This window comes from Linepithema humile, chromosome 8, assembly GCF_040581485.1.
Source record: "Linepithema humile isolate Giens D197 chromosome 8, Lhum_UNIL_v1.0, whole genome shotgun sequence".
Classification (NCBI taxonomy): Eukaryota; Metazoa; Arthropoda; class Insecta; order Hymenoptera; family Formicidae; genus Linepithema; species Linepithema humile.
In genome coordinates, this window is record NC_090135.1 from 10,140,164 (window position 1) to 10,158,746 (window position 18,583).

Below are 18,583 nucleotides of genomic sequence, written 5' to 3' on the forward strand. Positions count from 1 at the left end.
TCAGGCGCCATAAATTCTTCCAAGCCGACGCTCTATGACGGGGTCAAAGATCACGTCCGCCCCTGGCAAAACACATACACACACACACAACGTGTTTCTCCATGCGGAGAACCCGTGAGTTGCCCTCGAGGGGGGTTGCGGCAGTCAGTCTGCGAGGGGGTGCGCGCCCCCCCCCCCCGCCCTCTCGAGGGAGATGGAGAGAGTGTGCAGTGTGGAGAAGGAGAAACTAACCCCAGACGATGCAGGGGCTGATAAAACTGCGAATGATAACGTCTGCGAGAGCGCGCGCTCGCCCGACTGTTTCTGACTTTTCGCGATAATCTCGTGCCTCGCCTACTGCCCCCTTCCCCAACTTTCCCCTCGTCCCTGCGCCCCAGTGATTTTATCCGCCGTATTTCCTCGCGCTGTGCAGACTAAGAGAGAACGAAAGAGAGAGAGAGAGAGAGAGAGAGAGAGAGAGAGAGAAAGAGAATCGTCTCAAGGTCTTATCCGCGAAACCGGTCCTCCCACGCTTATCAGCGTGTCCTCAGAAAAGTGCTCCGCGCGATGTCGCCGCGGCGATTACAGCGAGATAAACTGGCCGATCGATCGCGCGCTGCCACCGCGACACACGTGCGTTTTGCAAAAGTTAAAATCCGCAACAATGGATTTCCGTCGTTTCTCATGTCTCCCTAATGATTATTGATTAAAATTACGGCACCATCGCGCCGAGAGGTGTTCGAGAACGGAGAGAATTATTAATTAATAATAATGATATTATATAACTTAAATATGCTGAGGTTTTATCGAATTTACTTGTTATTTCTGTTGATATAATATTTATCCGTATATACGCGTATTCAAAATATTTTGTGAAATAAGTGACATAATAATTTACATGTAATTTGTATATTTTTACATTTAAAGAAAGTTTAGTTTATTTCTGTTTAGAAAATATTTCACGCGAGCACAGTCGGAATCCATTAAAATTCAACTTGCCAGCTGGACAGTCGTGATTATGTTCGCGAAATAATTATTGGCGTTAATTACTTATGCAAGACGAATGTTACGGATTTTTCTCTCACTAAAGGCGCAAAGTCGCGCATGGATTTGCTTTGCAAATAATCATTATCAACGATTCGCATGCAACACTACGTTGCACGAATTTTTCACCTCTATTTTTTTTTTGCATAAAGTATACAGAGTGTCGGTGAAATGACTAAGTCTTGAAAGGCAGTTGAAAGCTCTTTAAAAGAACATCAAACGGTTTCGATACACCTTGTAGAGAAACGTCATATGATTCTTCTTTCGCTCGGCCTCCGTTCGTCCATCTATCTCTTTCTACGCTGTCCTACGTCTCTCGAGTGCGCGCGGCTTGTTCGTATAATAATATCTTGTTTAGCCAGACAAACAACGGCACGCGCGCGCGCGGCCGCCCGCCCGAAGCATCTAATTGCCCGCTCGTATTTGCTCGATAAACACCTTCAGCGGCGTGTAAACTCGTCCCTCCCTTCGCTCTCTCGCCCGAGCAACAGCGGTCCGATAACGAAAACCGGCGTCTTTGAGTCTCGCAGACCTCTTATTCTTCGTGTGCATACATGTAGATATCGACGGCGCTACGATGACTAAAAATTATATAGGGCATAGTGCAAAATTCGATTATTGCAGATCAATTTTAATGATAAAAATTTGACGCGCAAAACAATTCCTCGAAAAATAAATAATATATAAATTTGCACTAATATAACTGAACCAGTTTTTCTCGAATTCTCATAAAACATTTGCAATTTACTGTCATTTTATTTTATATTAATTAATAACTATACAAAGTATTTTATTATGCGCCAAATCTCAAAGTTGTACACGGAATTAAAAAAAAAAGTTATGAGCATTCGAAATTTATTCTTCCTTCCTTTGCGGCACAATCACGAATTGATCTTCGAGCGGACCGATCATCCGCGCAGTTATGGCGATCGATAAAAAATCGACTGGGCGAGCGACGCACTTTCTTCTCGGAACGCGTTCGACGTGGGAAGCTTTAATTGCCATCGAGAGGTCGCGCTCAATTTCGACGCTATCGTGATCAACGGTGGTGTTGGGCACGAGGTACCGGCTCGAAAATGACCGAGGCGCCATTCTTATCTCAAGAGGCCCCCAGATAAGCCTGATGATTGAGGAGAAAAGGGGCACTCGAGATATACCGGCGCGCTACTCGCGAGATGAAGAGAGAAAAGATGGAGCGCAGCATCCCGATTGGGATACACGCGTGACGATCTTCGGGTTGATACCGAAAAACCATATGATAATCCTATGCGAGAACGACCTGCGTTTGGAATTTTAAGAGATGAACTGATGCTAATCAACAAGTCTAATCTTGTAATTATGAAAAGTGGATTATTTAGGTGGCAATTTCCAAAAAAATGTGAAAGTGATAATACATTCTTAAATATCTTCAAAACGTGGAAAGATATTTCGTAGATATTTATAATTATTTTACAATCATTTTTTATTATATAGTTTTGTAACATTTTAATGCAAAATAGCTATAGGTAGAAATTTCACAATAATCGATTATTTGAAATAAGCTGAGTTTTTCATTTCATTGCAGATTTTGTATACTGCGGAGTGAATAATTCGCCGTTCCCGTCTCTAAGTATTTGCGATAGCTTAAATCCGTACATTTATCAATGCGCGACAATCTAGCGCGAATAATTTTGCATAATTCGTTGCGGTTCTGTGTAGCGACAGAGGTTACACTTACATTAACATTCGCACATTGTAAAACTAATGTGCCCAATGATAAACATCTTAGGCATCTGGCTTCAAAGACTGCCAAATCCGCGATGATTTTTTTTTCACGAAAGATAGAAAACCATAAATAACGCTTTTATCCCGTCTAGGAAGCCGGCGGCTTTTAGAACTGCATTTCATACAGTTTTGAGTGATTTTAACAAGCTTTACAAAAAGAAACGTTATCTAGATTTTAGGGATATAAATGATGGACCAACTTTGAAGTTCAACGTAGGACTATTACTGAAACTAAGCTAAAAGAGCTTGGTTTTAATAAAAAAAATATATATTAGGAAATATTAAAATCTTTAATAAATAAAATACGTTGTTCTTATAATATTCGAAATTTATGCGAAAAAATCTGTTTATTTATTTTATCTTTAAAATATCGAGGCATCAATAATCTGAGCGAAAAGGAACGATTTTTCACGAACTAAACATATTTTATTATGGACATTTCAGAAAGTTAAACGAGTTCTTAGAATTGCATTAAATCGACTAGTGCATCGCTGCAATTTAGATAAGATTAAACAAAAACTTGTTTGTCCAATGCCTTTATTTTAGATGATTCATCCGAAATGATTCATCAACAGTGCTGAAGAAAAAAGAAATTTAATTTGCTCGTGATTGTCGCATTTCGTCAGATCAGATATAAAAGTGATTAATCGAACTATCAAGTATCAAAATAAATAAATATACTTACAATTTTTTTTAGAAATAATGTATACTTTCAAAATCTTAAACAGATGCACAGGAGACTTCTCATAAAATACTTCTCAAGATTACAAATGTAAATTACACTAAATAATTGTTACTTTATTATTAGATATGTTATTAATCTCGAGTCATCTCAAGTACATCTGATCGATGTAAAAAAAGATCACAGAGCGTGGGCGCGCATATCGCGCGGTCGAAATCGAAAGAGTACCGCGAGAGAACCGGGCAACCACTCTCTCCTACCGCCGCCTTATCTCGTGGCTTGAGAAAACGCAGACGCTTCGTGGTAATCTGCATGGTATCGGATCCCTAAAACCAACGTTAATAGGACGAAGAGCAGAAGGGAACGAGAGAGAAAAAGAATCGTGTCGAGCGAAAGACACGGACTTATTCCTTTCTCAGAAAATTCCTTTATACTGTGGACAAAGTAGATAACGAAGTATATCTGAATAAAAAAAGAGAAGAAAAACGATTCATAATACTAGATATCGAAACTGATAAAAGTTTCAAGGCTAAAGGAAAATTTCCATTTTCTATTCACGCATCAATTTCCTCAGAAATTTCTATTTACGCGTGATAGACGGTATCTTGATTTTGATCCCACTTTTATATATGTTTCCTGCGTGAAAATATATAAAATAAGTCACGCGATTCCAACGGATAATCTCTCTTGCTGTTATCAAAGCAGAATAATGGAGAAAAAAAATGGAAAGCTTAATAACATTTAACTCTTTCTGTGAATTACCTATTCCTCACATTATAACGATGGATCGATGCCAATTGCAATTGCATTTTCTTTTCTAGATAGAGTCTTCCTCTTTGTTTAAATATTTGGACAAACATTTTTTAATATCTTACATATATTTTTCATATATTACATTGCATGCAAAACGAGTGAAAATTCCATCCTTAAATCGCCAACAAGTTTCTTTTATTACAACTAAAAACTTTCGCCGAATTAAATTTCAACGCTGCGAACGCGCGATAAAATCCCGGTCCTCGCTGCGACTTGGGATTTTATTCGAACAGAATTTCTCTTGCGATTCCCGGCGAAGATCGACGATCGATCGTTGCCGCGGCGCGGCAGCGGGAAGAGGCGGACGACCAAAAACGGCGGCGGGGTGCCGCGACCTCTGCACGTGCTCCGCAAAAAGGCACGATCGCGATACAGGCGTGCGGTGTATCGCGGTACCCGCGACATGCCGCATGCCGAATATTAGCGTAATGAGCTGATAGCCTGCCGATAGCGTAGATTTTAACCTGCCGCGAGCGTCACGTACGCCCGATCGGACGATTCCCGACGCGCGTGGATAATCTCGCTCCGCGCCGTGCGATAGACGAACGCTAATCGGGATTACGGTAAACAGTATCGTGCCGATTGACAGGAACGAGCGAGAGAGAAGTGAATCGTTTTGTGTGTTACCGGTATCAATTGACTACGGGGAAAATTTTTATCGCTCAAACCTGACGAGGACTGAAGCGATTTATAAGAATCCAAAGGTTGACAAAACAATCTGTTTTTTTTTTTTCAATTATCTGAAGGATTAAATTTATCAAAAAATTGATTCAAAGAAGCTTGACAGCAAAAGAATTGATTATAAGGGAAAATTATAATAATTAAAAATTTCAATTTATTAAATTTATTGAATTTTAAAAAATTAAAAATTTAAAACTTTAATTTTGTTCGTTTTCTTGAAAAATTGTATAAAGAATTAAAATTATTAAATGAGAAATCATTTAATAAACAATAACTGATTTAAAAGAAAATTATAATAAACAAAAAAAATAAGTAAAAATAATTTAAGTGTGCATAAATAGATTTAAAAAGAACTAATTGAAAGTTGATCATTCAGTTTAAAGGAAAAAAATAACGTGAAGATCACTTAAAATTTTCGCTTAAAAGCGCGTTAATCTGATTATAGATTCCCTCCCAAAATGAGGACACGAAAGGACAGAAGTCGCAAATCCGATGCGTCTTGCCTTCGTCAACGTCGGTCCAGTGAGCGCAATGATGAGCGTAACGCAGTGAACGAATGACGTAAAAAAGGAAAGAAAGAAGAGAAGTAAACGAGAAGGAGAAGCGACGAAAAAAAGAAGCGCGAGAGGGTCCATCAGCGGCTCTTATCTTTTCTCTCGTCCGTGTCCCCTTCTTATTCCCGCGCAAAACGCATGAATCCCGCTGCCGCAGATGTCTTTCGCTATCCTCTCTTACCCCCCATTTCCTTCTCTTTCTCTTTCTCTTTTACTCAAAGAGTCCCTTCCTCCCGTTCGCGAAGAAACGCGCCGGAGAGACAACTATCGCGCCGCTCTGATCTCGCCTAGTTAGCCTTTCTTCCCTCGGTCTTCTCCTGCGTATCCTCCCCCCTCCGCTCCTGTTTTCCCCTGTCCTTCGTGCTCTCACCTGCAGTAGTTGCTCTTGCTGTTGGGTGTACCTTGTCCCTGCTTCGGCAAGAGAAAGCGAGAGAGAACGAGTCGATACTCTGAGGCTCGCCTCATAAATACAGGCGGTGGAGCCGAGGAGACAGGGTGGAGGGTGGGTGAAGGAGGGGGAAGGAAAGGGCGAGCCTACAAATTGCTACACCGCATTGTGGTGTCACTCCGACCTGTTACAACACGGTCCCGGCATCTCGCAGGGAACGGTGTCCGCGCGCGCGAATCGTTCTCCTCTCCTCTTCGCCATGTTCCCCCCCCCCCCCCCCCGTTCCCTGCTGTCCAGCATCACCCTTCTTACCCGCGATGTTAGCCGGCTGAGGATAGAGAGAGGCGGAAGAGGCACCTTACACGTGTGTAAACGCAACTTTACGCCGATAACCTGCCCGTTTCCGCCGCGAGTGAAACGGACGGCATTTCTTTTGAGCTTTTTGGAGAATTATCAAGCAGGAAGGAGAAGCGAGACGCTCCTTTTATCCGCGAAGAGTGAATTCAATAGAGTGAGATATTGAAACATTGAACGTTAGGAATTGGAGACTCTTAAACTTCAACACACGTGATATTCTCGAATTTGTTATTAATATATTTCATATGTCTCGCTTTTTTTTAAATAAACGTAGTATAAAAACATTCACAATTTTTAACAATTGGCACTTGTGCACTTTTGTGTAGAAAAAATATATATTTTTTAAGTTTGAATCGTTTTTTGCGTTTGAAATTTCAGAATTTAATTTTAGAAGAATTTTATATGTTTAGAATTTTAAATCGTCGAATCTTTCTCAATGCTTGGAGCAAAATTTCTTCAAAACAAAGTGAATTTATCATCATCATCGAAATGCACCATTGAACCGACAACACATTTGCTGATAAAATTACAAAGCAAAACAATCCCGCGGCCGCAAAGTCGCCCTTTCGTTCAACACATCTCTCACGACGCACCCAGCTGACCATGACAGGACCGCGGCACGGGGGATGCATCAGCGTGTTCGGCATCATATCTATCAGCGACACGACTCTCGCGTTACATCTCGGTGTGAGGGAGCGATCGTTCGATCGAAGAGAGTGTTCGATTAACGGACGAAAAAGGCTCCGGAGGTGTCGCTATCAAATAATCTCTCGCCGCGCGATGATACGCGAGAACTTACTAGAGGAATCACATCTCGGGGAGGCGCGGCCGACCAGCTCGTCATATTAGCAACGATACGCCAACAACAACAGCAACAACAACGAAGAAAGGAGAACCTCAGTGTCTCTCAATCCTTCTTTCCTATCAAAACACCCTCGAGAAGGCTCCTTTCTTTCTCCACGTAATCTCTATTATTCGAAATACGTAAATAATATATATATAATTAATATCCAACTTTTATAACTTTATGTAATTAATATTTATAACAATTATATAATATATATAAATTATTATATATAATTAAACAATTAGTAATTAGTATATATCAATATATAATACGCAATCGAGAGCTACTAATTCGGAAAATAAAACTTTTTCGTATTTCTCGCGATGAGAACCGTCACTTTGCGCGATCGATGGCGAGCAAGAGGTGAGATGAAAGATATTCTTTATGGCGAACACACCACGATTCAATAAAGCATTCTATAAAATCATCGCTTATTAATTTGACGCTCGCGCGTCGCTCGACGGGGGTCGCCGCCGAGACCCCCGCGGGGCACCGCCTCCTCTTTTATCCCGCTCCGCATCGTTGATCATCAGCACGATTACTCGGCCCGGGGGCTAGTAGGGGGGAAGAGAGAGACACACACAGGTCCTCCTATGGGCCCTACGCAATACTATGCACTCTTGGATTTAAGGTGCAGCAGAAATTCAGGACACCTCGTTTCAAAATTGCGCGAAGAAACGGGAATTTTCACTATATTATTTACGAAGTGATAAAAAAGAGCAGGCGTATTGCGAAAAAACTGATGATCTTCATGATATAACAAGAATGAGAATAAACATTTGCGATATAATAAATTATAGATATTAATAGAATCCTCATATCATCTAATATCAAGCGTATCGAATATATTCGTCCATATATTTAAAAATTAAATTGCGGAGTATTTGTAAATTGAATATAGATAAAGATAAGTTAATTTATTTTCCAGTAATTTCTGTGAAAAGGTACATCGCGATGACGCTATGATTCTCATCAAGCACTATTTTAATTAAAATTATTACAGAATAAAATAAATTAATGTTTACAAAAGAGTATGTACACGTTGATTTATCGGATTAAATATCTAAATAAACGGAGAAATAATACACTGCGAGAAAATTCTTCCCGAAATGAAAGATTATTAAAAAAAAGAATTTAATAATCTGCATGCCTACATTCGTATCGACAAAAGAAGCATAAAAACGCACGTGATAAAAGAGGCTAAAAGCGTTTTATGCAAAGTAGAGTGGAAAAAACCTTCTAAATAGCTATAAGACGCGAAAGAAGAATCAGAGGAGCGATAGATTGTCATCGTATGACGAAGCGCACGCGATTAATGCGCATAAATTTTAATCGAACGAGGATGATCGAATTCACAACTAATCGGCCTGCACGGCCGTATTTATAAACTGACGGAGATATGTGGCTTCGCGAGAGACACGGAGTTGTCGCAACCGGCCCCGCCGCACCGCGGCGATACGAGATAAGGGAGCGTAGCCGGGTGGCTACAAAATATTGACGACGTCAGAGGGACTTTATCGGTCGGCGACGGCACTTTTCGCGGCCGAAATCCGCGTTTTTTCGCCGCCTCGCCTCGCCTGGCCGTCGACTTCCGAGGTGTACGAATGCGACATCGGAATTTACCGTAAAAGGCCAAAACATCGATAAAACGAGAGAGAGAAGGAGGGAGTGAAGTCGTGCCGCGCTCCGAGAGTCACGGATGGCGATCGTTATCGCCGTCACATATGTGCAATGCACAGCGAAAAGTATCGGCGGCGTGTTATAAAAGTGCCGCGCCGTATTCGTTGCGGAATCGTTTCTGCATAGTAAAATTTAGCTGAGAAAGTGTGCGGAATGTTCATCACGAGAATCGATAACGAGAAGCGAAAAAGGTACTTAATTGATTTTGAGTAATTTTGCAATTTTTTTTTTACGGTACAAATTTGGTACCGTCGGTACAAAAAACTTTATCATGAAGAATAGAGCACATTAAGAAATCAAATATACAAAGTAAAAAAAAATTTTATTTTATTTTAAAAGATTTTTAACTATTTGCACGTTTTGACAGAATTTAACAATTAACTGAGATATTTTTAACAATTAATCGAGATATATATTTTATGTTTTTTTTTTATGTTTCAACAAAAATAAAAAAGAAATAAAAAAAGAGATAAAAATCAACATTATACAATGACACAAAAATCAATATAAGAAGCTTATCATTCAGTGATAGTATGCTAATGTGATCAACAACTAAAATAACAGGAATTCGAGAAAAAAAGTGATACGGCGATGATGCAAGATTGATTAAACGATCGCTTGGCGTAAGGCGATAACTACGGATTTATTTCAATCGCGAACGAAAGCAATGCGAGATATGCGAAAAGCAAAGATCAACGCGAGGACGACGAAGAGGGAAAGAGGATGCAGAGGAGAAGGCGGGCGGGCCCGCTATTTTAACACGGCGTTATTAACTCAATTACGGTCGCTCCCAATTAGCAGTCACGCGCACGAGCCGGCTTCGCGATAATTACGCAGCCATTAATGTCGGTGTCCCTTGGGAGGGCCCGAATGTGCACGAATCGCGAACGCACGATTTTCTATCTCCCGATCCACCTTCAAAAATCCCAGAAATTTGCAAATTTTCTCATTAACATGACGTTAATAAATCACTATTTAATGCTATATCGAATATTTCAAAATCATGTTCTTTTGACGAGATTCTTTAGTTAATTTAGAGTCCAACTTTCGTCAGCAAAATTATCGAGACAAATAATATTTTCAAATATATAAATATATGATTAAAATTTTTTTAAAAAACCTACCATATATTAATTACATTAATAAGTAATTAAAATATAAAAGTTTTTCGTGCGCCAAGAGTAAATTTCAGAGAGCTAAATGGATAACAAGTAAATTTAGTTTACTTTGCTAGGATTTTTAAAATTGAAGATTTCATTGTAAAGATATAATGATGCAAAAATATGAAAAGTTGCAGCAAATGATGACATCCCTTGCGACATTCTCGCAATATATAAATAACGTATATCGTAATACTATTTCTATCGCGATTGCCATAAAGTATACACGATAATATCAATTTATGCTTATCAGAGAAGATAGGTCATAAAAAAATGCTAAAAGCATGCAGCACAAGTCGTAATATGCGGTTGCCTTATCGCATAAAAAATAAAAGACAAATGACAAAAATATCTGTTATTTTTGTATCTTACATTGCATTGTTCAGAAAACGCTAAAACATTTCGTAAAACACTTCAAAAATATTAGAATATTGCATGCAAATCAAAAGTATGTTCACCATCTATATTTGAAAACGCGACTTTTAATATGGAATGGTGCGTTAAATTAAAAATCACTTACAATAAGAGTTAGAAAGTAGTCCACAATTTGTCAGAAATAGAACAGTATATCTCTGTTCCTTCTGAAAGATCTATCCACGCATATCTACGCATACGGTTGCCGATAAAACTTTTATGATCGTGACGAAACTTCTTGCTTTCGTAGCATAAGAATGAACAATGATATAATAATCATCGTTCGTTTAATTCTTCAGCGCGCATTCATCTAATGAATAATAAAGTGCAAATGTAATGGTTCGTAACAAATAAAATTTTCTGTGTATGTAATGTATAATTCATTTTTAATACCTTCTCCGCGTTCGGACGTCTTTATATTACAAGTCATAATGTTTGGCAATGATAAATTTTCTTGAAAATAGAAATGACAAATAGTTTTTGCAGATATGAAAGAATTTTTAAATCATTAATGACAATCTTAACAGATTGTGATATCAATGAATTTATTACAAGGTTGGATTTTTGCTGATGAGAAAAAAGATAAAAAAAAGAGATGCAATATGATAATAATTTTTCAAAAACTGATGCGTTAGTTTTAGAAAAGGTTGAAGAATTATATAAAGACCTTCGATATTTATTTCCGTCGTGACAAAAACGAAATCAATAGATCTTTTATGGATTACATTAAATTAGCATTAGTAGGTTCTAAAAAATTATTTTTAGATTATTATTTTAACTTTTAATCAATACAAAAAATTGTGAAGATATTTATTAATGATTTTACAATATTGGACACGACGAAAATTTCTTCGAAACACATCTTTTCAACGTGAAATATTTCTTGAAAGAATGTAAAACTGCAGCCAAATTTTTCCGAGTTGTTCTCGGAGAAACAATAATCGAGCAATAGTCGCAACCGATTTTCGCAAAAACGAAATCCACAGATGTGCGAGGCGAAAACAACGTGGGACTGGGAACCAGAAAGAAGGGAGGGGTGCACGGGGGGAAAGAAGGAGAAAAAGAGGGACCCGGTCCGACGAGTCGCCGCCACGTGAAAGTGGGTTCCAACTTTCGTGATCGAGCCACGTGATCGCGAGATTGCATGCCCCCCGCCGCCGTGACAAGGGCGAAGGAGGCGACGAAAAGGATCCAGATGGGCCCCGGGATCTCGCGCTGGCCTCGATTGTTTCGTGATCGCAAAAGTGGGAAAAGAAGTGAAAACAAGCGAACAACATCGCCGAAAGGGACGATTTGCGGAAAACCGAAGAAAATTACCTTGTAATCGAAGAGTCGTGCAACTCGATTATGGAGACATTTTATGTAAGTATTTCGCGAACTTGTTTTATGCAAATATCGCACGAATAAAATGTAATGTCTTCTTTAGTTACGTTTTAAACCGGATTTGAGTGAGATTTAATAATCACTATAATTGTCACACGATACAAAGTAATGAAAATAGAAAAAAAACTATTTTACAACATTCATATATAATGTACCATTAAAATATAGAATAATATTAACCATTTAAGTCTCATGTACCATATACAATACATAAATAAATGTTAAACAATATTAAATCTAATATTGTTTCATTTATTTATCATGGAAATTTGTTTCATGAAAATAAAATCTTATAACTGTTCCGTAATAATAAATAGCCTAAATTAAAATATAATTTTTTAACAATACAATCTACTTCAAAATTCTAATAATGTATAAGTCAAAGAATTTTCTAAAAAATTCCCAAACTCTCTGATACTCATTGTCAAACAGATAAAGATATATAATATAATCTTTAAAAAGCAATGAAAGCTAAATACACGAAGACCAAAAACTGATCGTAAGCTGAACTAATTACAATCGCGTGAAATCTGCGTAATTGCGACAGTCGCATCTGTCAGTCGCCGAGTATGTGCGTGCCCGCAACATGCGAGTTAGAAAGGTCAGCTGACGGGCGACGGCAAGTGAACGCGTCGCGTTATCAGGTAAGCAAAAAAAGAGTTCGCGCGACTTTCGACGGCAAAAAATGTAAACAGAGTTTAGAGTAAGCTAATCGACCGAAGTCAACGTGCTCTTTACACACGCAACGTATTGAATATGTAAAGAGCACGTTGACTTCGACCAACAGTTCTTAACAAAATTTTTGTTTATACTGTTTTCCAGAATTGTTTTTAAGAAAAGTTTTACATTAAATCTTCATGAAAGAACAGTCTTTAAATATAGCAAAGATAATAATTATCAAAACTAAATTCAGTCATTAAAAATATTGCTGTGATCAAACATTTTATCAACAATTTATCTGCTATCGGAGTTTTCTATATTTTCCAAATTTTCCTATAAATATAAATCAACATTTTTATGAATATAATTTGTAACTATGATAAATTTTACAAGAACGTCTACAAAATGAATAAATTGTACTTTCAAAATAGTAAGAATTTCTAAAGTTAAAAGTTCAAGAGACTTTGCATTTAGAAAATTCATCAAGTAATAAGAGAATTAGCTGAATTCTCCATTACATTTTGAATTTATTCTGAAAACAATTGTGTCCTTTTATTTAATCGCTTGCCTCTTCGACAGACAAACGAAGAAACACCGTTTTGTCGCGAGAAACTCGTTCTCCTTCGCGTCGCGAATTAATTTATCCGGTCATTGATTTATTCTCGAAGGAATTTATCGTTTCCATTTACAGAAAGAGAATAAGAGAAAGAAATTTTTTTAGGTTATAGATAAATTTTTCAACACATTTTTCGATATTAATAAAAATAGAATTGAATTTTTCGTTAAACCTTTTATTTATAAAATTAAAAAATAATATTTTCTCAAACATTTATTAAATATTAACCGTTTATCTGAGAAGTCTAAAACTTTTAGACTCTAAGACTTTTACATATAAAAAATTTCTCTCTCTCTCTCTCTCTCTCTCTCTCTCTCTCTCTTTATTATTATATCGATTCGCAATCGCGAAATTTAATTCGCAAAGCTGAAAATAACTTTATTGAATATTTCGACTTCATAATTTAAATGTTAACAGCTGTATGTATAATTTATATTTGCAATTATTTCATTTTATTTCATACACGAATGATTCATATCGCGTCGACTCTCGATGATTCACATCGCATTGATTCTGAATCCGATATTCTCAAAGCGTTGCGGTTTTGAAAACTCACGGTACAATCGCGTGATAAGCTCAAAATTTTCGCGTATTCGAAATGTTGCGTCGAACGCACGACACGTTCGAAACTCGATGCGTTTGTTAAAATACTGATATGTATGTTGATTTCCTAACCACAAAATATCTTCGTTCATTGTATATTAGTAACTAGAAGATATACAATCTGAACTGATCTACGGTTGACTTCAGTGAGACCTGCTGTTAAAGCGAAGCTAACTTGCCGCGTAACGTATCGTCGTATCGACAAATTCAAATTTGCAATAACAAATATGGCGGCGGTAAGTAGCTCGACTTTCAACAAGAATCAAAGGAGGAAAAAAGCGCGCTGCCAAAGCACACGCGGCTTCCCTGCAGGCACTGTAACAGCACGTGTCACCAAAAGCACGGCGAGAAAAAGCCGGGGAGAGAAAGCACAAAATGTTAGACTCACGTTTTAGCGGTTTGGGGTTGCTCTGCTTACGACGTGACATCCTCTGCGCTCTGCCATCACCCGCTCAGCGTGGACATGTCGCGTTGACGTGGGATGCACAGTGATAGTTTGGCGATGATCACAAGTTGGAGCAGACAGGCGATGGTCAACAATTGGCGACACAGCGCACACGTGCGACAACTTAGAACAGAAAACGATAAGCGACAAGGAAAGGAACAACGAAAGCCACGGCGAGACTAATTGTAAGAACAAGTCACGGGATAGGACGGAATAGCGAAAGGGAGGAGACAGTAAAACGTAAACACTCGATGCGAATATAGCCACGGATTTCGTCCGTACGACGGGAAAGCGCGACACGACGCACGATTACGATTAACGAGACGCCGGTAACACGGCGCTTCCGGAAAATATAGATACACACACCGACTGTGTTCAACCGCGGCCGCTGTCGGCGCGCAACTAAACAAACGTACTGCCAAACACTCTTCTCCCCACTCCCTAGATAGCAGCATGACTACGTGAAGTGCGGTGGGGATGACGAGGCCGGCGGCTACTAGGGATAAATGCTGCTGCCACCTTGTGGAATATCGTAAAGTGAAGAAGAACAGCAACGCGAAACATGTACAATAATTTATCCACAATTTTTTAAAAAACATCGTATTTTATTTATTTTATTAAACATCGTATTTATGTAAAGCGTTTAGCAAGATTTATACATTTAAAATACATTGCTGATTCCTGCCTACATTTTTTCAGCAGTATATCTTGTATTGATCAGTCATTAACTTGACTCGCGGCTTACATTCGGCGTGGCATTGACATGAAGTTTGGACTGTTCCGGCAATGTTGCGAGTGCAGGACGGATCGTCTCCGAAACGAATAATGCTGTAACGCATTTATTAGTAAGTATAATCATAATTAATGTCGTATCGCGATGTTTATTAATCACACAGAGCGTGTATGTTTGACACATACATGTTGATGGCTCATCAAAACGCAAATTTTGCGTCATGTAATTCATGGGCCATCGCGCCCATGAAGTCAACAAGTCGACATCGCCAAGTAGTCGACAAAAGCAATAACTGTTTTCGAATATTACTTTCTGCGATACCCGGACAGTATGCATTTCTTAAAGACATATGAAAGATATCTTAAAGACATCATTTTTTAGACATCATTTAGATGTCTGTTAGATGTCGTTAAGACATGCGTGTATTGTCTGGATATCCATCTTTCTGACTTCATCTCGTACATTCATTCACTTTATGTCATACGAAACAATAAAATGGTCTAAACACAGACGAACATATAAGCATGTATATATTATCATTGATTTGTTTCTTCCAGGTGTGAAAAATGCAAAGTGTAAATAGAAGCAATCAATGCAGTGTTGCCACAACAGATAGTGCGCGAAGTTTTGATTTCTCCAATCATTTATTCGAATTGCGAATATTGTACGGATTATCGACTCCGTATGTTTTCGTTGTTTGCAGAATAATTATTTGACAAATATTAATTATTTTGTCGTAATCCAGACAGCACGAAAAAAGGAGGAAGCTCAGTCGACATCGCACAACAGCGGAACAACAATAAGGTAATATATTTCTTATTTATTATTTGTTTCTTAATTATTTATCTTTTCTTCTCAGATCAACCGTATTAATAACAGATTTTTGAGATCAATTAGAGACAAGAATTTTTATACCCTAATGTCGAAACTATAGCAATGTTTAAATGGAAAATATTTAAAGTTAGCTAATCAAATTGTCTAAATAATCTCAGGATTATGCTATTAATAGGAGTAATATGATTGGTCTGGTATACATTGTATGTGTGAATCGATAATTATTATTTATATTTATACAAGTATTAGATTTCTATTTATAATATGATTTATACACTCAAAAAAATATTTCGCTGATGTAGTTAGATTTCTAGATATCGCAACAAGAATGTATCGCTATTTTTCGTATCTGTGAAAACATTGTTTGTCACATACAGAATTTATAGCAGTAATGTTCTAGCAATAGCTTCTGAAAAATTTAGGTACCATTGCTAAATGTTATTCATTGCATGATCTAACACGTGATTGATCTTATATAGATAGGCGCTTTAGAGAAACTTTCTTTTTAAAGTTCACAAACAATACAGATATATATTCTGTTTCTGTCATCTAAACTGATTAAGTAATTACATATGCAATATCACAACAGTTGCTAATTATTTATCTGTTTTAGTTAATTTTTTACACCTAGAAAATTTTAGCTATTATTGCAAGATCATTTTTTTGAGTGTACTATTAGAGATATACTATTTCTACATTGGTATACTTTACATTGGTATTATATATTTTAGTCTACACGTTTTGTTTATATGCGATATACTGCTATATGCTTTGTTTTCTACAAATTTAATTGTTTGATTATTAATTCCCGTATTTAAGCTTACAACACTCAAAAAAATGATCTCGCAATAATAGCTAAAATTTTCTAGGTGTAAAAAATTAACTAACCACACTTTAATAAAATTAAAATAATCGAAATTGTACTGCATTGTACTAGTTTTGTACCAAATTGTACCGTAGTTAATTTTTTGAAATCGCGCGCGAATTTCCAAAAAATCGAAATTTTTGAATTTTTTGAGTAGCCCCACACTTTTCGAAAAATAATTTTTTCTCGACTGTACTACATTGTACTAGTTGTACCGAACATTGTACCGTTTGAAAAAAATTTCTAACAAATTTGGATTTTAAGAAAAACGAGAAAATCGAAAAATTTTGGACATTACGTAATTACGGCAAATCGGTTATTTTTTAAGATATCGAAACGCGGCCAACGGGGTTCGAAAGAGAATTGTTTGTACCGGTTTGTACCGCTTTGAATTTCGTTTGCACCTCAACCGGACCGGAAGTACCGAATTTTGCAATTTTTAACAATACGTAAATACGGTAACTCGGCTATTTTTTAAGATATCGAAACGCGGCCAACGGGGTTCGAAAGAGAATCGTTTGTACCGGTTTGTACCGCTTTGAATTTCGTTTGCACCTCAACCGGACCGGAAGTACCGAATTTTGCAATTTTTAACAATACGTAAATACGGTAACTCGGCTATTTTTTAAGATATCGAAACGCGGCCAACGGGGTTCGAAAGAGAATCGTTTGTACTGGTTTGTACCGCTTTGAATTTCGTTTGCACCTCAACCGGACCGGAAGTACCGAATTTTGCAATTTTTAACAATACGTAAATACGGTAACTTGGCCATTTACAAGGCCTACCGAACATTGTTTCGTTAAAAAAAAAATTCATATCTGTAGGATCTAAAGTATCCGACCTGTCAGATCATACCGATTACACTCATGTTTTTACATAACGACGTAATGTTATAGTTCATTTGATATTGAAATCAAAGCTGCGCCGTATTAAAGTCGCGCCGACCGAAAACAGCAGCGGCACTTCTTTAACGATATGAGCCTTTGTAACAAATGTATAAAAGGGCGAACTTAACGAGAACTCGCAGTAGTCGTCTTGAAATTCTCATAAAATGTACATCGTTTCCAAATAAAGCCTACATATCGAACGTGTATTTTGTGAGAAATAGTTAATTTCTGTGAATTGCTGTGTGACTATATTCAAACAGCAAGAATTTAATTTTTTTACATAGTTTTTTTTTCTTTCTAGCTTACGTGTCCATATGTGTTCATACATTGTCGAAAAATAAAAGGACAAACAATGAAACACATCCAACCATTATTGGACATAATTCTGTCCAAAGATTACAGGGACCTAATCGACGAACGAGGCTTACCTGCGGTACCAAAATGCGTTCTTTATGAAAAAATCTCGACGGAATTATCGAACAAGTTGAAGCCCAAATCGCTACAACATTTGGGACAAGATACGTCAATTTCATAACATTGGAAAGGATGTTTCAAATATTAATATTTCGAATACCGATGAGAACGATAATAAAATTTGCTTCAACCTAAAACGTGTTGAAGCCCAAATATATTTATATTATACTTAAGCAAAATCGCTATAACATTTGGGACAAGATACGTCAATTTCATAACATTGGAAAGGATGTTTCAAATATTAATATTTCGAATACCGATGAGAACGATAATAAAATTTGCTTCAACCTAAAACGTGTTGAAGCTTCCATGGCAATGGTCAAAAAAAATATTATGCCAAGCATACTGCGTCGGAAAGAAGATGACAAAATAATGGATTTAGGTGATCCTGAACCTCCTCATTTGCCGAAATTGTCCGTGTTACGCAAAGCGAAAGAGGAAAGATGCAATATGAACTTAGGAGTATCGGTAACAGACCCTATACAAAGTATAGTGCAAATGAAGTATGAAGTTCACCAAGGATCGGTGCATTCCATAGGTATAGATCCTTTCTTCGTACATTACTGAACGACTGAACAGACAGCTGTGTACATTAAATATTTTGACAAAATATTTGTGTCCGGGTCATTAGTTGAAGAAATTAAAAAACTAAATGGAGAATTATCATCCCATATTTATCTTTATCAGATCGTAACCGAAACTCCCACGTCAAAAATGCC

The 18,583-nt window shown here is 37.4% G+C and overlaps 2 protein-coding genes across 2 annotated transcripts in view; one reads left to right on the forward strand and one right to left on the reverse strand.

Moving 5' to 3' along the window:
* ush (Zinc finger protein ush) overlaps positions 1-14,480 on the reverse strand; it is a 165,297-nt gene extending 150,817 nt beyond the window's left edge. Inside the window, exon 1 of the mRNA XM_012374995.2 lies at positions 14,014-14,480. Coding sequence (XP_012230418.1) covers positions 14,014-14,053 — 40 coding nt within the window. The 5' untranslated portion in view covers positions 14,054-14,480. The remainder of the gene's footprint in view (positions 1-14,013) is intronic.
* A 324-nt stretch (positions 14,481-14,804) lies between these two features.
* The window catches only part of LOC105676739 (piggyBac transposable element-derived protein 4-like), a 71,167-nt gene continuing 67,388 nt past the window's right edge, over positions 14,805-18,583 (forward strand). The window contains exons 1-2 of the mRNA XM_012374854.2: positions 14,805-14,915; positions 15,361-15,607. The gene's annotated coding sequence lies outside the window, so the exon portion shown is untranslated. The remainder of the gene's footprint in view (positions 14,916-15,360; positions 15,608-18,583) is intronic.